This window comes from Epinephelus fuscoguttatus, linkage group LG12 (assembly GCF_011397635.1).
Source record: "Epinephelus fuscoguttatus linkage group LG12, E.fuscoguttatus.final_Chr_v1".
Taxonomy (NCBI): Eukaryota; Metazoa; Chordata; class Actinopteri; order Perciformes; family Serranidae; genus Epinephelus; species Epinephelus fuscoguttatus.
This window is the reverse complement of record NC_064763.1, coordinates 33,912,719-33,938,150: the sequence shown is the minus strand read 5'-3', so window position 1 is coordinate 33,938,150 and position 25,432 is coordinate 33,912,719. Positions and strand designations below refer to the sequence as shown.

Sequence of the window (25,432 nt, the reverse complement as noted above, 5' to 3'; positions counted from 1 at the left end):
CAGGCTGATAAAATGATGTACAGGACTTACGGAGTCATTTTCCACACATGATTACAGAGCGCTCCAACAGGGGGTCAACGTTAAATAGAGACGTGTAAACAAGGATAAGCTCATGACCACTGAGCTAAGTACTATATCATGGTGAGGGGAAGGAGAGAGTGTGAACTAAGAAGCGTAAGAATTTTAAGACCATATGTTTTGACAAAAATCTAACGAGGTCAGGGGAGGTGTCAGGCAAGGACACTGATTGGATTTATGAAATGAATGAGTAAGTGAAAGAAAGCACATGGGGTGAGGCTGATGGAGAGAGGAAGGAATGAAGGATGGGAGGGGGGTGTTAAATTCTTTCGGATTTTTTTTTTTTTTTTTTTTTGTCTTTCATTGGTGATTATGTGTTCCAGCGTGACCTTCACCATGCAGCCACGAGACTGCACCACCAGGCAGAAGAAGGAGAGAAGCAAAAGGCAGAAACAGACAGAGAAATAGAGAATACAGACACAGGAAGTACGGGATGATACAAAAAATGCAGCAGAACCACAATAACGAAAGGTGAACGAACAGGGAAGAGAAGGAGATACAGGAGACAAGCAGGAAGTTCAGGGACTATAGTGGCTGATGCCATGGTAGCCGGCCAAGCAACTAGCAAGCCAAAAGCAATAAGCTTATTAGCCTCACTGGCCCTGTTAAGTCTGTTGATAAAGATGATGATGGGTTGACGGACATCTGACTGAGGAGCTAAATGGATTGCACCTCAAAATACTAGTGTTTGCACTGTCAATCAGGAGCAGTCATATGTGAAACAAGACTTTGATCTGTTTGACTTAACTCAGAAACAACTAATTTTTTGTATTCTTACACTCTTTGCTAAATTGAACTGACTCTTGAGTTTTTATGCACTATATATCTAGAATAAAGTCACAGCAAATTGCTGAAGGCTTAACGCTTTTCTGTTTGACACTGCCCTTTATTACATTAAATACTCATTTCTTGCACCTCACTGTAACTTTTATTCTTCCATTTTATACCTGACTTATTCTATTGTAGCTTGTTTTTATTTTATTTTCTCTCGGCTCTCTAATGACTGTTTTTAACTGTATTTAAATGCCTTTTTATAATGTGTTTCTGATACTCTTCCTCTAGATGCTTTTGATGTTTTGTGGAAAGCACCCTGAACGTCTTGTTGCTGAAATGTGCTATATAAATAAACTTGCCTTGGCTGCCTTGTCGCAACGAGCACAATGCACCATGGGAGCAAACACAGGAAAACTTTTAACTGTAACACAAAGTGGACTCTTCTTCCCATAGAACAGAACAGACAAAACTGGTCTGAAGCTTTGAGGACAGGCGACTGAATAAAAGGTCAACAAAAACAAAACTATGCACATACAGTAGATCTTAGTCAAGAGGCACCACTCTTGCTTAAGACATTAATGATTTAAGCTACTTGCTGTGTAGGATTAAAATCGTTCCACTGACCTTTTGGCTCCCATGGAGGCCTTCATAAAAACGTGAACCATTATATTCTTTACTTAACCACAATGTACAGTGTATGTGGGGCTTGACCCTCCATTAAATACCACTGAGGTGCCCTTAACTCCATGGCAGGCTGAGGAGATTTAAAAAGCCACTAGAAACGTATCCCAAATCTTTACCTGGTGTCTTAAAATCTTTTAAAATCTGTGGTAATAACATGGATAAAGGAGGCATCACAAATGCGCAAATGCTGGACAATGACATCACTTCTGGATTCAAATGAAAAACATCACTCCCATTGTCCCCGATCAAACAGAACAAGACAGGAAGCTGTTTTTGAAAAGGTGGAAGTGGTCGAGTGGTGAGCACTGACAGAGCACATCATCTATTAGCAGGAAAGGGAAAGCTGTGTTGCCATGTACTGTAATCACCACCACCTGTAGTGCAATTACTCCTGTATGTGTGTCAAACACCCCCCCCCCCCAAAAAAAAGACAGAGATTCAGCACGTCTGTGTCTGTGTGTGTGCAGGGGAGAGAAACTATGGCTGTGTGTTGCTGGGCAGTGCTCACAACAGTGTCTAAAATCTCTAGCTGACCGACACAAGCTGTCACACTCTAATAAGCTCGGCATTCCTGCCTTGATCTGGCCTAAATACTTAGTTGACAATATTAACATTCAATCCATTTGATTTCATGATGTTTTCACCATAAGCTGGCCACAAACTGAGAGGTCTACTGAGTGCATACACGTGTAGTTGGGACAACAACACTTGCTTTACACAAATCACCAACAGCCCTGTCATCTGTCGCTTTTACTTACACAATCAATGCTTTCATAATGACACACACACACCCATGCACACAAAATGCAGCAAGGTCAATAAGAGTGCATTATAAATATTCCATAAAAAACAAACAGTGAAGCATTCTGTATCCTCCCCGGTCAACCATTAACCAGGAACTGCATCATGCGTGGCAGAGCTGAGCTCTCAAACTGAACACAGGCCTCTGTGAATGATACACTTCTTATTACTTTCAAGTGGCTTCTGAGAAGACAATTACTTTTGTATTAAGGACCCCTCGGGGGGCTGCAATATGATCTAGTCATGGCGAGTTTAACTGGATACTGTAGGAATTCCTCTGCACTGGAATAGTACAAGGCTGCGAGCAAAGGGAGTTTTATTTGAGTGTGTTTGGTCTAAAAATGGGGCGTGCAAATTCATCATTACTGCAGCGTATCGTTTTCAGTCTTTGGAATGTGTATTAAAATTTGAGAACATACTGATCTGGATCAAAGTCAGATGTGGAGTGATTGTGAAAAGGATAACGAGAGAGGCAATTGGACTATGGGAACTGGGTACTAAACTGAACGCTGTCAAAGTGCCATGTCATCTGCTTCTTTATATGTGGCATAAAAAGTTATGCAGCAAACTATGTGTCTGCCATGATAACGATAAACTTGCAGAAAAAGTTCTACCTGGATTGTATACGTTCAAATTTGAATTACAATATAAAAAACAGTGAGAGCAACTGAAACAAAACACTACCTCATCAAGAGCAAATGTGTGATACCACCACCAACAACAGGGGGGCCACAGTGACAAAAGAGGGCCGAGGTGAGGAATGTATGAAAGGAGACAAAACAGAAAGTGAGTAAGAAGAGATGGCCTGGCAGGAAGCTGAGGACAAACACCACAGGAAAAAACACACAATGGCAAATGACCCACTTCCTGTTCAAAGGTGGGGAAAGTCTCAGTGAATCCATCATTATGGAAAAATATTATCCTAAAAAAAATAACAACCCTATTGTTCTTGGGTCCCCAGTGTGTCCTATAGATCAGGCCATGTCTCTCAACAGGCCCTAAAGACACACTGTTTGAAGTCTATGCAGGACAGATAAATTGCTCTCTGGGCATCATCTGTCAACTTCCCTGCACTACTTTTACATGTTCGGGTGTGCTATTTTCTCAATACTCGATTAATTGTTAAGTCTGTAAAAGTCAAAAAATGATGTGGCCACGCATACCAGTTAGCGCACCCTGTGTCACCTCCTGTCTATAGCTGTCCCTGCCCTGCCAGGCTGCAGTAACCATCTCTGTCCTGTTACATAACAAGCTGTGGTCCGACCATCTGACACATAACAGATGCAGGGATTCAACCATGGTGGCCCCTGAGCTGGTGCTGCGGCAGCTATGACACTGCATGACCTCACCAGGAGCGCATGAAGTTTGGCACCGAGGTCAAGACTTCCCAGAGAGACACTGACTTTAAAATACATGTGTTGGTCTTGTAATATAACCAGTCATTAATCAATCTCACAGGGACTTCGATGTCGTGATCAATGGTCTGTATTAACCCACCCAACCTGTATTTTTTTTATCATTTGCACCAATGAACAGAGCAAACAAAAAACAATGCTGCAAATGCTTAACATCTGATGAAACACTGGTTATATGAAAGACCACGAGGACAGATGCCTTTTAGCAACAATGATTTAGCACCTTTAACGAGAACACATAATAAGCATCAGTTTGTGTTTCATACTATTTCAGGCCCGACAAAAAATAGAACTAAGCATGCCAGCAGACGGAGCAGAGAACAATTAAGTCCTAGTGCGAGCTGCACTGTACAGTATATATATGCCCCGTCCAACACCGTTACTCATGGAATGTATTAATGCTGGTTAAATCCGTAGCAAAAGCTGTTAACGGACTTATCACACTTTATACAGAGTGGTGTGGCATAAAGGCCATACGATATGACCTGGTTTCTTTCTGGTATTTTTCACAATCTACATTAAACGACTGCTGCTCTGCTCCCCTTGAGGAGCTTATTGTTTGCCATGTAAATGTATCTCGTGTTTGTGTTTTGTTTTTTTTACTTATACAGTAGCATTAATGTAGTTTCTTAGAAGTCTTTATGAAAACAGCACTGGGAAGCAATATCGTGGAAAGACTCTGGAGGTGTACCTCTATGGTGACTTCAAGGACGTTTCTCTTTTACAGTACTTATTCAATCTCTGATAGTCAACATATTCCAGGTGTTATTTAGTAATAATGAATCTGTGTGTACTCACTTTCCTTCAGCCTGCCTCACACTTCTAAGTCTATACAGATACTGTGGTAACATATTGGTAATTGTCACAGTATTCAGTTTGTCTTTAGTGTCGATAGCTATGCAGTGGAGAAGGTAGATGTTTAATGATGTATTTGTAGCACTGCTAGCAGCAGTTACCCTGTGAAATATCTCAACATCTATGAGATGGATAGGAACAAAACGTAGTTCAGATAATGCAAAGTTCCCGGAAAATGTATCCTCAAGATTCCCTGACTTTTTCTCTAGCACAAAGAGGGTTGGGTACCGAACTTGGTACATTTGAGGGTACTGATCTGGTTACATTGGTACTACCAAGTGCTATTTCATGTTAAATCCATAGGTGCCAAAGTTCGGTACCTGAAGTGCATCTGGATGAGAACGCTGGGTTTAGACAAGAGGTGAAAGTGCAGCGAAGCCTAAAGTCTGTGAACTAGCCACAGAGCTTTGTGCCCGCTCCAGCTCAGTGGCCTAGCGGTAGAGTGTCCGCCCTGAGACTGGGAGGTCATGGGTTCGATCCATGGTGGGGTCATACCAAAGACTATAAAAATGGGATCCATTGCCTCCCTGCTTAGCACTCAGCAGGGGTTGGAACTGGGGGGTTAGATCACCACATGATTCCCAAGCGCGGCACCACTGCTGCTCACCCATCCCTCGGAGGATGGGTCAAATTCGGAGAACAAATTTCACACACTCAGGTGTGTGACAATCATTGGAACTTTGACTTTGACTAGTTTCGACGACATGAAAATTAGCAGAATTGCTTCTTCGTCTACTACATCACCCCTGAAACTTGTTCAAAAATTACTATTTTTTAAATGTTTTGTTATCACAGATTTAAGTTAAGTACCGAAAAAAGGTACTGTTGGGTAGTGGTACCGAATTCCAGATACCAGAACCTATATCGGTTCAAATGTGAATGGTACTAAACCCTAATCACCACGACGACATGAATAGCTCCATGATCAAGGCAAAATGTTAACATGCCCATTACCTTGGTTCATTACCAATTACCTGTAAAAATAATGACATTCCCCCCAGCTTCAGCTGCACTTTATGTGCTTTGCGCTAATCAGCAAATATTAGCATGTTATCATGTTAAACTAACAAAATGTAGGCATGCTGACATTAGCATTTAGCTCAAAGTACCACTGTGCAGTACAGCTTAACACTGCATGGCTGTAGACGCTTGTTAAAACTGTGGATAACACAAAGTCTGGTCTTCAAGAAAGAAGAGAAAGTTACAGACAGTGAGACTCAACTTTGTCTGCCAGACACTTTCAAACAGCATACAATATAAAAACCATGCAATAAAACAATCTGCTATCTGCATTGGATAAGACTGGCGACAATATCGATCAGCAGGCCAAACACCTGACACTTTATGGCAGCGTGGCACAATGGCCCTCGGAGCCTTGTCACTTGTTTGGTTATTTGGCAAGCGCACATGGAAAGGAATGTGCCTGATAAGCAGCCGGGGCAGGTACAGATACAGCAGGTGAAGCAAACAGGTCATTATATTCAGTAAACAGCCCTCAGTTTGACGGCGTCTAACAAAATATGTGACTCTTATTCAAAGATTTAAACTTTCAGTCCTTTTACATAATGCTCTGTTTATCCTGCAAATCAGACCTCGGGCCATAGACAGTCCTCATGTTAGGTAAATAAGATAAGTAAATAATTATAATACAATAGCATGATGAGTCCTCTAGCTCCCAGTTGGACCTATTGCTAGACTTGTTCTTCTACATGAAGCCTATCTGTGTTATTGAGTTTGTTACTCTATTTAAATACATAATAATGATGTGTAATGATCTCAAGTGTCATTTCTTGTCTCATGCAAATGGCAGGTTAAGATAAGACAAGAAGAAGATAGCCTGCACAGCATAGCCTAGCACTTCCTGGCAGAACAAACAATTGCGCATACAGGAAGGTCACAGAACTATAAACCTGTGGGATCATTTAATAAGGCAACATGGTCACTAGTTGCAGAGCGATATAAGGTAAAGTTATGATTTTCTACAAGTATGGCCACAACTGACATCTGTTTTAATTTTGGATTAATCAATGTATCTTCTTGAGTAATCAACTGATTGTTAAAAGCAAGTATTCCTGTCGGTATTTGAGAACCTGGAACCCTTGAATTTTCGAAACACAGGCTTGGACGTCACATTGAGTGAAACATCCTGATTGTTTCATGTCGTGAGGATTAATTATATCACAGGGACAAAGTTTTAGTTTCAATACCCCTTGCATAATGACATTAGATATTTAATCCTTCAGCGAGAGGAATATGCAAGAGAAGAAGTGCCAAGGGCGATTTTCGCAGAGACGCCTAAGCACCAATCACGAACGCATGAATTGGCAATAAGTATTAAGCAATAGTGCTGAGTAACAGAGTACGCCTTAGATTTAGCTGTTCAATTCATGTGACTTCACAAGGCCTTCTTCAGGACATCTTTTCACCCATTTAGCTAAAACAGATGGAGTGCTGTGTCTATAGCCTCGGGTTACTGAGATGTTAGGGAACAGGTTCTATGAGAAAACACACAAAACTTATTCCTGTCATTCAGCAGTCACAGAAATCATGACTTTGTACATCAACTAACTATCCTATCTACTTTGAGACACGCTAAATGTTCGATCTCCCGGAGTGGCAAAAGGCAGGTTACAGTACTGAATGCTACATAATGTAAACACTTGCAGTAGTGTGCTTGAAGCAGATGACCATATAAAGAAATGCGTCAGAAGAAAAACCATTTGAAATGGAGTATTCGGAACAGTCCGAATCCTGAGGTTTTTGCTTACAGCGATTACTTTTACATGCATTTGCCTCATTATATGAATATTTGGCCATGTATACATCTATGTATTTTATGACTTAAAATAGGGAATAACATAAGTCTCCTGTGATATTAAATAAACCTGTGCTTTTCCTACTGTGACGTCAAAGAAAAGTGAAAAAGGTCTATGGATACCAGTTGTGTCTGTATGCTAATATGACGCTACAGGTAATTCTTAGCTTAGATTAGCATAAAGATTGATCAGTCCAAAGTTGAAAAAAACCCCACCTACCAGGACTTCTAAATATGACTAATTAACACGTTATATACTGTTTGCTAAATCTGTACAAAAACAGAAATAACGACCATACTCAGAAAGAAAGCAAATAAAGATACTGCATCATAATGTTGATGATTCCTAAGGGGGAGTTGTGAGCACTTAACAGGAAGGTGCACCAAGGCAGGTGTTTTTACTTAATTTGTCTGATTAGAGCTCTTCTCAGCTCCATTTGCTCAATGTTTGTACACTGTGATTGACTTATCTTCTGTTGCACCTTTATCTGATTCAAAACACACGTATGAGTTGATTAAAATATGATCAAAACTCAGCAAAAATCCCTTTATGTTGATCCAGCCCTGTAGTCACAGTGGCTGAATTCTTTTTAACAAATACACAGAGCTAATTTCAGTCATGCGTACATCCTTGCGGTCATTTTAATGGGCCACATACACACAAATTCTACACTGACGTCAGAGGAAAAGGCTTACTGACAGCGAGAGTCATCCATGCGTGGAGCTCCTGCTGTTACATGGCCAGGTCTGTGACATCATGTCTGGTAAGGAAGGAGGAACAGCAGAAAACAAAAAGAAATATGAGGATAAATAGGATAAAGGTGTGAGAAACTGGGTCCCTGTCCACTACCTAATGTGGCGTGATGAAAGTGAACAGACATGCCTCTAATCTCTCCTTTTATACCTGCCAGGATGCTTTAAGCAGCATGAAAAGGACAGTCCGGATACACGATACGCTGCCTTGTGGAGCAGCAGTAGCAGCACAACAAGGAAACATTTGCTCAGTGTTGCACTGGAGATTTGAATTGCAAAAGAACCCGCCAGGCAAACAGAGACACTGTGTGAGGGGGAGAGCGGTTAATATTCACTTCCCCCACTGACCCCAACATGGCTGCAGCTGGAGTCAACAACACTTCTGAACCAAGGGTTATTCTTGAGAAAGTAGATTTTAAATCCATGTGAGGACAGACTCCAACTGTCAGGAGAAATTAAGCAGATTAAAAAGTGGCCAACATTCTCCACATTTTTTGATTTTGCACAAATTATCAGGAGCACCCACCCTGAGAGACCAAGTGCATTAATCCAAGCGGAAGTGATGATCCATAATTAAGCATTTGAAGATCTTGTGGATAACAGGTGTCCTTACATGCAGAAACCCTCTGTCTCATATTACTGTTGTTCAAGTTCCAGTAATTTATTGGCCTTGACAGGTTGGTTTCAAATCTCACTCAGTCTCTTTCTCCTCTATTTACACTTCTGTGTCCCACTCATTCCTCAGACACAGACAAAGGTTAAAGCCAGTTCATCCATAAAAAATCCATATTTTATCTCTTATTTGTAAAGCTATTTATCAGTCTAGACTGTTTTGGTGTGATATCTGCCTTCTCTTGAAAATACTAGAACTATACTTGTATACTTGTAACGAGCTTATTGCTCAAAGTGCCAAAAAAATGCGTTTTAAAATCTCAACAGCAATGTCTCTTTCCAGAAATTATGACATGGTTACACTGTTTCATGTAAAAACTATTTTCATTCTACCAAACTACATCCGCCAACTGTATCAGTATACAGAATGAAGCATACAGTACATCTACTGCTAGGTCACCTAGCACCTAGCTAACATTACAGATCAGCTGAGGAGGATGCCGTCAATCAGCACGTTTACATGCACACAGCAGTTGAGCTAAGCTCATAGCTCAGCTAATCAGTCAAGTTGGACTTCTCCTCTTGTCTGAGTATACATGCAGAAGAGAAAATTGAATTTTTGACCAAGTATGTCTGACTCCACCTGGATAGGCGGTGCTGTGTCCCTTTTAATATAGTGCATATTGTTCTAGTTCTGGTTCTTGTTCAGGAACTTTTTTTTAATAAATCCGCATTTCGCGTTTTCCTACCATCCATAAACTTCAAAATGTTTAGCTCCTTTAGCTTTCGGAGCATGAATGTAGTTTCCTCGTCCATCCAGAAGTGCGTCTTCTGCTTCTTGGTCGCCATGGTGCTTGTTTGTTTGTTTTTCTGGGAGTTACTGCACTGCTGCCTCGTCATCTCCTTCTTCTTCTGGGTGAAAGCCCGCGAAAGAAAAAGTGGTGCCTGCGCAGAACGCCAACTCCGACTCCAGTCGGACTAAGTGCATACATGCAGCAATAGTTCGATTTTCAATCGAATTATCTAGGTGTTAGTCAAGCTACAGATAGTCCAATTTCAGTCAGACTAAGCTGTTTACGTGCATTTAAAAGTCCTGTTTCAGTCGGACTAAGCCAATAATTTGATTTTCTCAAGTTGCATGTTAACGTACTGAATGTTTACATCTTGCGCTGTCACAAGCCTCTCATCCATGAGTAGATGCACGCTTCCTTCTGTGCTGTGAAACGGTTAGCTGGTGTAGTTTTGGTAGTAATAAAGTAGTTCCTACATGAAACTGCTCACAACAAGGTCTGTGGATTATCTTGACAACTTGACAACTCACACCAAAACATTGTAGTCTGATAAATACAGACTATAGGTCAGAGGAAAAATATGTATTTTTGATCTGGGGTGAACTCTCCCTTTATAGCATGTGAGGAGAATATTGATAGCATTCCTGTAGAGAAGGATAAGCTTCAGTTTTGTCAACTGTTTTTACTGATGTACTTTGCTGATTTACGGTCTGTTGACACACGAAGGTAAATCTTGACTTTGTGTTTATCGACCCAGTCTATTTTCTTGTGAATTATCACTGTTAAACACATAAAAAACTGGGGCAAATCAACTTTTTGCGCTCACAGTGTCACAGTTCATACAGACTTTGGGTACTGAGACATATGGGAAATTTATACTGCAGATAGATGCTGACTGAAACACCTACAACATTTGAACTGATCTGCCCAGAGCAGACAACAGCAAACCTCACTCCATCTACCTTGAAAGGCACAATTTGATATGGAAAAAGCCCAAAGCACACAATATAACAGATGGCTTGATCACATCCAACAAGGTATCCGATTTCGCCAAATCTGCCGTTTCTGTTGGCCTGAGCTGTTTAAGTTATGTGTAAAGCCGGTGAAAAATCCTCACTGATGTGGTGTTTGTTGGATCAAGCTCCATTTTTTTTTTGCTTGAACTGAGTAATTCCACGTTTTAGGTGGATTGTGTCTTTGGCTTCTACACATACACACATACAAAAACAAACATCAGCAAATGCTAACCAAAAACTATCAAGGAAAAAGAACTCAGCCCTAATTAAAAGATCTCAGTTGCTCCGGCTGAACCCTGACCACCTGTTATTACGAAATGAACATGTTTTGCAACAAAGTCTTTGCATTTCCCATCATAACTATAAAAAGCCTTAATTTGGGTCTGATAAATCAATGGGAAAGTTTGAGTAAGTTGGCTCCCTAACAAGGAATTTATCTCCTCTCTCCTGCCTCTCACTCCCTCAATCGCCACATCAAGTCTACAGGGGGATTTTTTCTGTAAAATGAACCTTTCATAAATCTGATTTAGTGGACAGCTTAGCACTAAAAAAGCAAAATTGCAGCTTTACATTTGAGAGTGCAAAGATCTCAGCTTTCAACAAGTTACTCAATGGCTTTTCCATGCCCACATATTGTACAAACTAGTGCTGCTACATTCTAAAAATCACACCTGTAAAGAGCAACAGCCTTGTTGTTGACAGGAAAATAATCGCTCATTTAATTAGTCTGTTCCAGGTGGACACTGAGTTAGCATTTAGCCTGTTATGTCATTCCTCAGGCCATTAGGAAGCAGTTGATCGATGTAACACAGCCAAAATTTTTTCCTGAACAGGCTAATAAGTAATCCTGGGTAAGCGCTTTTCCTCTGAGAAGTTTGCTTTATGCTGCAGAGAGCTATATGACGAAAATAATATAACAATGAAAAGGAAAATTATTATTTTATCCAGAATAAAGTCGCTCTTTGTTAGCCTGCAGCGCCATTACTACGTGGATCATAATTTAGCAGTCATCCCACCTCCATGTCAGTATATTTGACAACCGTACATGTGTCGGAGCTCTGTTGGAAGAACAAACGAGTGTCTAATGTGCTGATAATTACTGAGTCCCACCTACACCTCAGGCTATAGACTGCAGGATGTACATGATTTCCCAATGTATCGACGCCTCTGCAGAGATGAAACGCTCCGGGTTAACTTTTAATGGCACTGCTTTTGAAACATATACAGTAACTTAATAGTACTGATCATCACCTCGCTCAGGAGTCAAGTGATCTCTAATCTCCATTGTGTTTCCCAGCACAGAGTCTGCCACCGTGGTTAATTTTGGTGGAGCTGATCACAATGGGCTCTTTTTGCTGCTGGTAGCGCAGGTTTCCTACCTCGGAGCAGGGGAGGAGAGGGGGATCAGAGGAGGAAGGGGGGGTTAAGGCTGTAAAATAAATCACAGAGATTAAACTTCACCAGAAAACAGCGCAACACACACTGGACTTTGTAACCTGGGGGAAAAATGGTGTGGTAGTCAGAATTGGTGCTGCACGAGGAAGTACTGGTGTGACTATTAGGGGGGAACATAACTCCTTTACTTGTTTAAGAAATCATATTCTCTTTATTTCTTTCATATATTTAAAAAATATGTCTGTGTAGATTTGTGGTGAGCACATAGAGCCGTCCTAAATTTAATTTTTCCCAAATTAGCTAGGTTACTTTAACTTTTCGTTTTAAATTAGTTTTCCATTTTTTCCTGTGGCTTTTTGGCTCATTATATTCACTTGTTTTGGTCTATAAGGTCCAGTGGGAATCAACAAAACTGCACGTTAAATAGCACCATTATTAGCAGACAAAATTTAAAACAAATGTGAAATTACTTCTCAATCCTCAAATTCCAACAGTCCAAAACACAAAGATATTCAGTTCACAGTGATATAAAACAAAGAAAATGGACAAATCCTCTCATGTAAGGACTGAAACTGGAGAATGTTTAACACATTTTCACTTTTTTATTTTGGAAAATCATTGAGACAATTAACTATTAAAATATATGACAATTTAGATCAAATCTGTCAGCCCTAAATTACTTAAAATTGTGGAATTTTATCTAATTAATTAACTTGCTGTTCATCAGTAACATTAATTTAGCAAGCTTCTTCATTTCTGCAGCTTCAACTGAAAATATAACAAAGTACTGAAGTCATCCCTGCCCTGACTGGACACACACAGACACACAAAAGAAGACATCAAGCCTCTACTTCCAGCCTTGTCAGACAGCTGTAAATGCCTCTTTTATTAGTCAATATCACAGCCATATTACTGCGGCTGTGGTCGGCTCAAGTCTCGGAGACAACCCCTCACCCACACCTTTTCATCAGGGACTATGAAACCTGAGACGGCCCTCTGGCAGACCTGTTAGCACGGTGTATTATGAAACACAGCAGTCCACACAGGAATTCTCAAACAGACACAGAGGATGAAGGGCAGCTCTGTAGTCCAGACTGAAACAACAGCAGCATTAGAAAAGTCTCTTCCTTCCTCTCTGCCTCTCTGGATTTTTCCTGATGGACTTTCTGCATTGCGGCTGTTGCTACTGATGCTCACAAAACAAACTGTTGCACAAGTGTGGCAGTGGTTGTAATGTGCCAAAATTCGTGGCAATGTGCCGACAAGAGTGGATAACTGATAAACATGGACGTAGACGATGCAGCTTTAAAAATTGGCTTTGTGTTTTGTAAGGAAGAAAATAAAAGACAGGCTTCAAGGATACAAGAATTTGTTATGACTGTTACTCCACAGGGAAGCCGTTACCTACTTTACAACTGTATTAACCTCAGAGAGTTTTGTTCACTGGGGTGTGTTGCTGTATTTCCTGTCTCTCTATATTCCCCAAACAGTAAGGAAAAGGAGTAGGACATATTTTAAAAGCTGCCTATACAAATGGGTTACTCACACACATATCCACCTGACATATGACACTGCTATATTCCACTGAGGGTCCTATAGGGCCATACAATAGTGTAGGTGTGGTCCTGTTAGATAACCACAATAGGCAGACAGACAGACATTACCATACACACTCTCCAGTCTGCCCCCAGGGGGTCTTGTATTAGCGAGTGATAACCTCTGTCAGCCATTTGTCTCCTTCTTGTCTATCTGCTCTATAGGACCTGAAGAGGCTTCTCTGTTTCTGACAAAAGGAGGAGGGTCTGACAATAACTCACAACTGCACACAAGTCAGTGGTCAAACCCAGGTTAAAAAAAGGCCCCTGGAGCTGCCAGCAGAAAAGAGCTCTGAGTAACAACCGATGAGGGGAAACTAGACAAAAGGTGGGGAAAGGGAGCTGGAAAGGATGTGAATGTGTGTATTTCTTCTACAGTAATTAGTGGCTTAAATCAAGTGTGCAGGAGGGTGTTTTCCTCTTCTCGGCCAATTAAACCAACTTCTAACGAGGTAGGAAGTAAGTTGATATCATAAACCTTTCAGTAAACAGTTGCATGTTTAAAAATTAAGCAATCAGGGGCAATGATAGGATTCATTTGGAGTTGTGTTTCTGGTAACTTGAGGAAACTATTCACCCTCCCTTTAGCTCTGTTTTGGTCAGCTCTTTAAGGCTCCACTATGAGCACTGCCCAGTTGTTAGTTTTGTCTGTGTTTGTTAGGTGGGTTTTTAGAGCAGAGAGTGACCGAAACAATAAAGCTCAAGACCAGAGAAGCAAAACAACATGCTGAAAAACGCTAAAACGCTCTGGGAAACTGCAGAGTCAGGTGAATTCTCTGTGGGTTTGCCTCCTTGAGCGAACCCCTTCCACATTGTACATTACATACAAAGATCTGGGCCATTGTTAATGTAAAAATATTGATTATAACAGTTATAGCAGACAATCCAAAACCCGCCATCTTTAAGTTACAGCTTTAAAAGAACGATTGAATCTTCCACTTCTACACTCACACTTGACTGATCATCATAACAGCTACTTTTAGCCAAGAAGTTTAATTTAAAAAACCCATTTAACCTCCATAAAGTAAGCCATGTTAGATGACTGCTACACTTACGTTGTAAACAGCAATCATTCTCATCATTATCATTAATCGACTTAAGAGAAAGCCTTCCACACATGCCATGGTGTCCATTAAACAAAAGCCATAAAACGACAAAGGGAAGTGTTTACTGTGATTATGGTTATGTCGGTCATCTTATATTGAGCTGCATCTCTTTTCCATCTCTGCCCCAAGAAACACAGTCCCAGGTTTTGTATCTGTCACAGCACACACTGATTGATTAGCCAAAGTTCTACCACAATGATGTAATGCTGAAGTAATATTTGCTTAGCTCTGCTTTCACCCACATTATCTGTAAAGCTGTCCCAAATCAAGCCTGTGATAATCTGGCGACATGTCCAGAGTGTACCCTGCCTTTCGCACAGAGTCAGCTGGTATAGGCTCCAGCTGCCCCGCGACCCCTAACAGGATAAGTAGTTATGGAAAATGAACGAATGCTTTTTTTACAACATGCCTGCTAGTTACAACAACCTCAGATTTCCCCCTTTTTTCCCCTATTACTTATTAATGCTGTGGGAAAATTTTTAACTTTAATTGAGCATATTAAGCAGGCGTCTCTCTTCCTCGTCTGTGCTCTGACTCTACAGAGGCAAATCTTCCACCCTGATCTTTTTATCAGTGTTTAAAAGGCCTTCCTAGTTGTTACTGCAGTGATGTCATACAAGCTACCTGATTACCATATTACAGTCACGCAGTTGAGCGTGCATCCATCACCTTATCAACCTTTCCAAGGTCACTGGCTTCAAAACAGAGCACAGTGACTCTCACGAACCAGAACACCATGCCTCCATGCTAATTCCAGTTTAATTATTTGCATCACCATGATGTGCCAAACATCTACAGTTTAAAGGTACTTCTACATGAGATAATGCGCTGAGCTTATCTCAATATGTCATCCTGAATTATCTAACTTTATTACCCATTAAGCCTTCGATAATAACAGGTCTGACGGACTTCGATCAGCCGCTCTACCTCTACCTTACATGCACGATCTCATTCTTTTGTGGCTAAATATACCCCTGCCCCCCTCCTTGTTATTCCTGTTCATTAAATCTTCCATTACATTGCATATAAAAACCCGCTGGTACTTGATCACATCAGCTGATTAAATCATCCTGAATCACATGTTCATGGTTAACGATTTATATCACAACAAATCCAATCCTCTCTTGTGCCCGATTACAGCTAGTCCGAGTCTATGACTTCACCATTACAAAACACCAATGAATTCCCCGCACCTTAAAATGAGTCATTCACAGCTATTTCCTTAACACATTTATCTTCCTGGAACCAACAATGCTGGTGAAAGTCTCACATCACTTCCATTACGGGAAAATGTAAACATCACAGGTAAGGATAACAGAAACCAACAAGCTGCTAACTGATTTATAACTCCGACACCCTCCTGCTACATCCTAGACCATTATCCTTCTCCGACACCTTCACTAGATTTCAAAGTGATGTCATACAAGGTGATAATGACTTAATTCCAGCAGCATTAGGTCATTTAATAAACATTCCTCCACATTTTAGCTGCTTAATTTCTGTAACTTCCTAATTTTTTAAAATCTGAAATCAAGAAGCAATGTGTGTGATCCTATCATTTCATCTGGATCACTTTCAGCAACATTTTCACAAGTTTAGTGCCTCTGTGAGGTCGCTGCAAAATCAATCTGAACTCCATCTAACCTTATTCATGTAGTCAAACCAGTTAGTTCATCCTTCTAGAGGTGGGCTGTGTGAAAGGTCACCGAAAGAATGTAAACATCCAAGTAAAAACCACACACACCAAGAGTAATTTTCCACTGTTAATAGAACAACCAACTGCACAGAGTCAAACAACAACATATCAGACGTAGATCCGAACTCCGAACTACTGCTACTTTGAGTCCTAAGTGTCCTAAAATGACTGCACTATACAAATATTATTTGATTTTTGTTAAACTGCATTTTCTGCAGCACACTCTCAATACTGTGCACACATTTTTGTTCCCTTAACGGAAAAAGTAAAGAGACAGAGACATTGAAAAAGACAGAGAGCTATATCATGTTTCAACACCCGGGGTAAGTTTACACTTATAGTCCATGGCTTTGTGACCCTACTCTATATTTTAGCCTTGCCCTTTTATTTGCTTCCATCTTTTGTTTCCAGCTTCCCTTCTTCTTTCATCATTCTGCAAACACACACACTACCTACTCATGCTATCACACAAACAACCACCTGTATGCAAAGATCACCAAATGTGTGTGTATTGCCACGCTTTAATGTTTTGGCTTTGTGTTAAGGTATCGTGCAGTGTGTGGCTGAGTCAACACCTTATCTGACAAATGAAACCATCAATCAGTGCATGACTATCCAAGTAGTGCAACATTAGACTAGCTTAAGATCAATAGGTGTTGATGTAGGATGATGGATGCATGCTTTTGGCGCTTCGCTTGCCTCTGTGCACATGTTTTGTCTGTACCAACAGGCACATCTACTCTACACAAACATCTCTGTTAAGTCCTCCTTGCAGCCTCCAGGTCAGACTCTGCGGGTGCAGTGGAGTCAAGCCAGGTCAGCGGCCTGAGCAAGGCAACCAGCAGCAGCACACAGAGAGGCCAGTGTGCTCCTCCTGCTCCCACCATCTGACCAACGCACCGCTTGAGTGCTTCAGTTTCAGCCACAGCACAAAACACCAGTGTCTGGTTTCCCCCAAAGCAACACTGCCACGGCCGTGGCGCCTTTTGTTCCCACTTTAAATAAAACATAGTTCAGTCATTAGGTAGAGAGGCCTTCCTGTGCATAATTCAGGGCCAGGTATCAATTTGAGGCGAGATGATAAGGTTGGGAAAGGACAACACACAGAGTTGTTCTCATAACGCTGTCAGACAACAGACATTGCATAAGTAATGCGTGACACAGTAAGTACGTAAATGACAATTAAATGTGGTGACAACAGTGGTTTGGGTTGCTGTTTGCCTGCAGTCCACACTAGCTATTACATGGATGCAACTTACCATCATTTTCAATTCATGTATGTCATGTGTCAAATGTTTTTATGGAGCAAAGGGTGGTGTTAAGTTGCTTGCAACAGGCCAATAACAAAAATATTGTAAGTTGGAAACAGATATGTTAAGTTTTACTAACATTTAATCCATTATAAACTATTAAAACATTTGAAAGTATAAGTTAAGATTAAAAAAATACATATATAAAGCCATATGAATGATTTTAAGAGTTTACAACACCAGAACAGACATTTTAGAGATTTAAAATAATAATAATAATAATAATACTTGTGTGGATGGTGAATAAGCAGCCACATGATTACATAACTTGTAATATGTCTACTAATAATGTTATTACAGAAAATCCAGCAGCAATACTAACGTTACGTCAACACTGTGACCACTAACAAGGACTATTTGCTGTCTAACGTTTGCTCCTACTGAATTGAGATCAGCTTAATAAAGGACCTTTAATTCACTCCCAACGAACATTACAACTTCTAAAAACTAACGTTACACATACAAAGACAGGTTAAATATAAAAACATATAGCTATTACCACAAAAATAGCGGTTAAGCAACAGGTTGACAGTTGACAACCGAAACTGAGCAGCACAGCGATACTGGAGGCACCTGCTGCTGCTGCTGCCTCTGTCCACTTCACGTACCTGCTGATTCCCGGTCACTTCGCTGTCTTTAACTTGAAGTCCTCCTTTTTCTCGGATGTGTTTCCTCTTTTTGAGTGTATACCGGTTATAAAACATGTATAAAATAACGGACAAGATTCACTTTATGTACTTAGCTAACGTTCCTCGCCGCCCCCGGTAATGAGCTTTCCTTTTCCCCTTCACCACAGTTAGCTTACCTTATTCCCTGGAGAGAGAAGCGGATGAAAGGTAATAGAGGACGGAGTGGACCAATCAGATACGGCGGGAGGCGGGCCCTTGGGAATACACGACATCCGATTGGTCAAACTGTGTTAATGGCGGAAGAGTGAAAAAGGGAATTTCTCTGTATTGTTTGAGCCTCACTGGAAAGAGGCAAGTAACATTTTTACTGTTACACTAAACTAACTAAAACAGACATTAATGTATGTGAGCAGTCCAACAAATTAAATTAAATGCTATATTTCTGAAATATGATAAGTTAAAACTAAATGCAAAAAGACTGTGAAAAAACCCTCAGTCTACATAAGAGCTAATGTTTTCAGGGGAGCACAATGTGGATTGAGAGGAGCTAATCATTCCTAAGAGGCTCTGAAATGCAAAGCTATATAAACTACTTTGAATACTTTTGTTTCATGCACAGGAAGATTAACTAAGCACCATCTATTACACATTGAAATAGACAAAAAAGCTCAAGGTACAATGGGACAAATTATGAACATCTTGGTGACCAATAATATGTGTATTTTAATATTTGTTACTCCATCATTTGTCACATCTGTCATTGTCAGACGGATAAGAACAGGAGCATTAAATTTATACATATTTTATATCTATTATATACAGGGTAGGGTCACAATAGTTCCAATTACATACATGTCACACACTACATAAAATAAAGTTGATTGGAGATAAGCACTGTCAATATAGTGGCAAAAAATAAAAGACACTTCACTTGGATCCAGATTTTTTTTTTTAAATTATAGAGTGCAATTATTTTTATCACCATTAAACTGCAAATTTTTCTCTATTTTTAAACCATCAGTTTGATCTTGAAGCCATCTTTGTTAATGTGATGGTGATTGCTGGTTTCAAGCTTTTATCTATCTTCTCTCCAAATTACAACCCAGAAAACCTTTCCAAAATATCACTGTCAAACACTTATCTTTTTTTCAAAGTCACCCTCCTCTCTGTTCATACTGTCATTATTGTAATGTAAATTATACTGATGCAATCAGGAACATCAACAGTATAATAATCACAGTGACTGTAATGACAGTCCAGTGACAATGAAGCTGACACTGATGGGATGAAAGCAATGACAGTGACAACTAATGACCACTTGGTGGCAATTTATTCACTGGAAAGTGAAGCACAGATGAGGCCTGTTGTCTGTGCTCTGCTAAGACACTGCATGGGGCTCACAAAGTAATGTAAACACTATGTGCAAAATCTCACACACTGGCACAAAGGTGGGTCAGTTCACTGGAATTTGCAGAACTTATATAACTAAGTACATTTTCTCAAATATTTGTACTTAACATGGGTATTTTCATTTAATGCCATATACTTCTTACACCATTAGATTGATTTAACCGCTGTAGCTACTTGGTGGAAATTATTATAGCCAAGCTGAAGTTATTATAAACAAAATATACTATGGTGAGTTTATAAAATACAGTGCATTGCAACAGGTGAATGTATGTACAACAGTATGTTAATTAAGCTTAGCTCCAACATAAAATGGCGCTTATACATGAATGCATTACTAACAAGACTCCAATAACAGCCTACTCTTTGCCATTTTTCTGCATTACCACTTTTACTTTTGATAAGTATATATTATGGTGAATACGTATGTACTAACTCCGGTAACATTTTGACTTCCTTATCTATATACTCTAGCTTTTGGCCACTGATCCTTTCTATCAATGGCACTTGCATCATAACTATTTACAATCATATGTGAAATTATTAGGCTATTTTTATGAATGTATCTGTAATTTATTATCTGTGCTTTAGGCAGAGTTTGACAGTTTTTTTGTCAGCTGCTTTAAAAACATATGAAGGTGCTGACCGCAAAAGCTGTTATTTGCTGCTTACAGGTCTTGAAATAATGTGTGAGAAATTGAGTTGTTATTTCTAATTTAAATCTTTGTGTACAAAATGTTAAGATGATGTTGCCTATGCCATGTGTAGTTATTTAGATAACAAAGTTTCTAGTTACACTCCCAAAACATCAGTACCATTGAAAAAGGGAGTTTTTGACGCACACTGGGATGCACATTCACTCTCACGCTTTTCCAGTAAAACAACAATATGTGATTTATGCATTTTTCTGCATGAGCACTTTTACTTTTTATACTCAAACTATAGATCTTACTTATGTACTTACTCAAGTAAAATTTTTAATGCAGAATTTTCACAGAGTATTGCTACTTTCTCATCCCCATATTCCGGTTTGTGGCCTATGCTCCTCTTTATCAATGGCACTTGCATCACAGCTGTTTACACTAATATGTTAAATTATTAGGCTTTTTTTTTTATATTAATGTATCTGTAATTTAGGCAGAGGTTCTGGCACTGTGTCTTTGTTAGCTGCTTAAAAACATACTTAGCCATTGACTGAAAAAGCTGACATTTGCTGCTTATAAGCCCTCATATGATATGACAGAAATTTATGATCGTTGTTTCGTTGTTTTTTTGTCCACAAAATGTTAAGATGACATTGCTTATGCCAAGAGTATTTATTTAGACATTATACTCCCAAAACATCAGTTTCGTTTAAAAAGGGAGTTTTTGCCTTCTGTTAGCACTGTGGAGCACATGAGGATGCACATTCACACTCACGCTATTTCAGTAAAACAATACGTACAGTGTGATTTGTTATGTAACACTGGATGAAACCACTTTTTTGTTTCCAGGAAAACTCCACAAAGCATCATTATCACCTTGGCAAATTGAAATACAAGGTTAACAGGTTCAGACGTAAGCTCTCTGTCTCTAAAACCAGAAACATTGAGCTGCTAAAACAAAACTAGCAACAACCCATTAAACATATCCATATATATTTTATTCTCAATACGGCAAAATACAAAGAATATTCAGGACAGACTCTCATTAGTCACAATTAATACTCACTTCACAAGAATGCTTTAAATTACATAACCTAAGTTTGAAGATCAAACTCAATGAGTACCTTTAATCATATTGCATCCATCATATATAGTATCTCTATCATCAGTTCTCTTAAAACTAATCCAATTTAGACTATTGTACATAGTGTATGCTGCTGGTCTCGCTCTGGAGACGACTTTTAGAAAAAAGGTGTTATACAACATACTGTATAAACTGCTACAACTGTTTTGACCTGTAGAGAAATACCTCTGTTTCAAAAGACATGTTGGACCAATTGTTCAAAAGGGACACATAGTAAATACATTTCTCTCTCTCGCGCTCGCTTTCTCTCGTGAGGAGGAAACAGACATGATTTTACACAACAGACTGTACACACCATCCATCCATCCATTCATCCATCCATCCATCCATCCATCCATCCATCCATCCATCCACTCCATGAGATCAACAATATACATTTCATGAAAAGTACACGCCTCCATATCAAATACAGAGAAGACAAAATATTCGCACTTGGATCTAGAGACAATGATTATGTGGCGACCATGATACTGAGAGACGGTGAAGCAAAAGACAATGTGTACAAGCACAGTAAGAAAAAAGGACTGAGAAATCAACCTTGATATACAGTGTTAAGAGACTGGGATGTACTCTGTAACAGCTTGGAAGAAGAGAACACAAAAGCCCGCAGAGGGGGGAGGGGAAAAAAAATGTGCATAAAGTATCTCACAAATGTATGTACAGCATTTTTAAATTTCAATAAAAATGTCAACCTGTAGTAGAAATTCACCCTTAAAGAAATGTTATATTTACAATTTATACATTTGTATTTAAATAGAAACATGCAAGTGTTAACATCTTCCTACTGAATGTCAAAAAAAGAAACTCATCTTACCCTGGATTCTTTCAAGTTAGAATTAATATTAATTACTACTTACAATGAAATCTCATCATGAACAACCCCGATACATTTACATCTTTCTATTTCATAAAACGGTACTCCTTAAAATGGCAAAAATAGAAAAAAATATTAAGCAAAGGGGCAGAAAAATAAATAAGTGTGAGTAGCAAACTGTTAAAAATTACTCTAATGCTAAATTTTGTACATTTGACTACAAGATAGTGTAGGGAACACAAGGCGCGGACCTGTACTTACAAAGTGTACCAGTGTATGAAGACATTGACTGGGCTGGCAAAACCCACAGAGGAATTCCTATGAGAAAAGTGGCCTCCAGCTTTAAGTACAAAATGGCTCAAGCCATCGGTGTTTGGTTATAAAAACAGATCTATATACACATATATACTAACCATTACACAAAAATTGCAAAAAGCTAAAGGCATTGGACACTTGAGTTCAACAGGTTTCTCACTGAGGTGGAAAAAAAAACACAGAAGAAGTGGGGGGAAAAAAATCCCAAGCCAAAAAATTAAACTTTTTCCACAGAAACAGATCCTTTTTTTTTTTTTTTTTTTTTTTTTTGTAAAAATCCTGCATAGATTAAAATAATACCTCCTCTGACTTTCACTTTTTCAAGTGCCAGAGGAAATAACAGTATTCCCTCCTACAGTAAAGGCTAGGGAGCCAGTGAAGGAAAGAAAATACAAAACATAACAAAAAAGGTCAAAGCTGGGCCAAATGGTAGAATTCAGAGGATTTGTTTCGTCGTGAGATGGAAAAAAGTGGAAGATGCACCAAATTTTTGTTTGAAAATGGACGAAGAGTGTCAAAAAGTTACAGATTATCACAGGTGTGAAACTTTCCAGCACTTTCCTCATGTCCAAACCCATCTCCCGTGAGCGAAAACAAACCCGTAGTAGTTCCCATGAGTACTATTTGACCCAGGCTTTGATATTTCCAGCATGTTTTAGTAGAAAGTGGGCTTTAAAAAAAAAAAGAAACAAACAAAAAAGGACAGTTCTTCATGTCATTGACTGTTACTAAACACCCAAAATTCAACAAATTAGGTGTTAAGTATACATCTTCATTCAAAAACCACGAACATTCAGATTTCCTGCGATAAGAACCAATAGTTTTAAATGACAGAAATGTTCATTCCCGGACAGCTGGCATACACTGCTACCCCGTCGTAATCACCCCGCCTAACTAGTCAACACGTTTCTTATCTACTGTCTTACATACAAGTACGATTAAAATTTAAATAGGAAAAAAAAAATCACTTATACAAATACTTTGCATCTTATAACCCTTGGTTCAACCCTGTTTGAAAAGAATGCATTTGAAAAGTTATACTTCTGCGTGGCCAGAGGAAGAAACAAAAAACTGCTTGGTATATAAATAAAATCTGTATCGGCCTTCTACTCTGAAATATATAACGATAGATTTAAAACTCTTTGTTCTATAAATGCAACACTGAATGCAACACCTCTCCGAATCGTTCGTCCTGGATGAAATTGCTTTTGTAGTGCCAAATATGTCGTCATTCAGGCCCTGTTATTTTTATAAACTGCAATGTAAATAACTGCATTGTATTGTGTGGAAATGATGTTCAATACTTAAGACACTCCCTGCTGTTCCTTAGAAAAATACTCTCTGAGCAAACAAGGGGATCAACATAAGAATAACACTGTCAGGAAGTGAGTCTTCCTCCAGGAAATATTTCACTAAGCAGTGTAGCTACGGGGGTAAAATTCATTGGGAGAGACTTGTATTCTGGAGCTTTAACAACAACAAATCTCTTAGAGAGAACATTAACATGATCAATTTTTATTAAGGCCAAGAGTCTGACAGTCCCCGCTAGCAGCCTCTAGAGGCCATGCCGCTCCTTGCATCAAACTGGACCAAAGAGGTTTGAACAAGCTTTCGTTTTTCAAGCAGGGCTTGAAGTAAAAGATTCTGGAGAATAAAAACGACACTGTAAAAAACAAATACACTGATCGATACAGAGAACTTTAATAAATATGTGTCAGATGTATTAATCTGCTTTGCACAGTAGCCCTTCCTTCAGTCTCTCCTTAAATCTTGTGGGCATGCTGCAAGATTAAGCTTTAGTGCCTAGACACTTTAAAGGACAGATTAATCAAGATGATGTGATGTAGCTTAACTCATGGACAACTCCATCTTTGCTGTAAATTCATTCACAGGATTTAAAAATGAAAGACCGCCATTAAAAACATAAATGTTGCCAGCTTCCATTAAATGTTTAAAAATGCAAAAAATGACTCAAAGAGGGAAAATAAACATTTATAATGATATGATGGGTGGCTGTTTGTCTTCCTGTTGCTCACATACAAGGCACAAAAATGATAAAGAGAAACCTTCGTTTTAAAGCACCTTTGGTGTTTATGGGAGGTACTTTGGTGAAACAAAAGTCAAATAAAAAGTTAAAAGCCAAAGTAGCCTAAAAACTAAACCCCATTTTTAAGCATATTCAGAATTCACCCAGGGCTTCCATGCCGAATAGATAAAAACATGGCCTTCGGAGATTGTAAGAATGCCGATATATGAAGCATGGCGACAAGCTCTTTTTGTTCCTGTGCTGCGGTTTCGATGCTTCTCCCTGTGTGGCGCTGTTGACGGTGTGAGATGCTCTAGATTGCTCAGTGTTTTTGGCAAGCTGGTGTAGAAAATGGACACAGTGTTGGAGATATGTCTGAGAAGTTCATCGTGTTTGTGTGTGTGTATGCATACAGTACACTGTATGTATGTGTGTCTGAGGGCATGCGTGTGTCTTTGAGCACATGTTGCTGAACACAAGAGGCTGAGGTGGGTGTGTGTGTGGAAGCAGCAAGCAGGGAACGAGTCCTCGCTAGGGAATAAGCTTTGCGTCCAGGCGCAGCCAGTGGAGGCCCTGCCGTGTGTAACGCACCAGTTCTGTCATGCTGCTGGTGTTGAAGATCAGAGGACCCATCACCTTGTCCAACTCCAAGAAGAAGTCTGGGAAAAACAGAAGACACAGTGAGCGCAGGCAGCGTCAGTTTAAATGCCAGTGATTACAGGTAAGTTCAAGGTGGGACAATCATCATTTCCTGTTT

The 25,432-nt window shown here is 39.5% G+C and overlaps 2 protein-coding genes across 8 annotated transcripts in view; both read right to left on the bottom strand.

The window, feature by feature from the left end:
• The window catches only part of shroom1 (shroom family member 1), a 32,439-nt gene extending 13,930 nt beyond the window's left edge, over positions 1-18,509 (bottom strand). For 2 of the 4 annotated variants that reach the window (XM_049591790.1, XM_049591795.1), the window contains exon 1: positions 18,305-18,509. The gene's annotated coding sequence lies outside the window, so the exon portion shown is untranslated. Of the gene's footprint in view, positions 1-8,122; positions 8,184-11,845; positions 11,968-18,304 lie in introns of those variants that run through there. The other 2 variants (XM_049591791.1, XM_049591794.1) reach the window with 2 other exon arrangements.
• Positions 18,510-21,352: 2,843 nt separating this feature from the next.
• aff4 (AF4/FMR2 family, member 4) overlaps positions 21,353-25,432 on the bottom strand; it is a 34,607-nt gene continuing 30,527 nt past the window's right edge. For all 4 annotated transcript variants that reach the window (XM_049591703.1, XM_049591705.1, XM_049591702.1 and 1 more), the window contains one exon: positions 21,353-25,334. In XM_049591703.1, the coding sequence (XP_049447660.1) occupies positions 25,207-25,334 (128 nt within the window). In that variant the 3' untranslated portion in view covers positions 21,353-25,206. The remainder of the gene's footprint in view (positions 25,335-25,432) is intronic.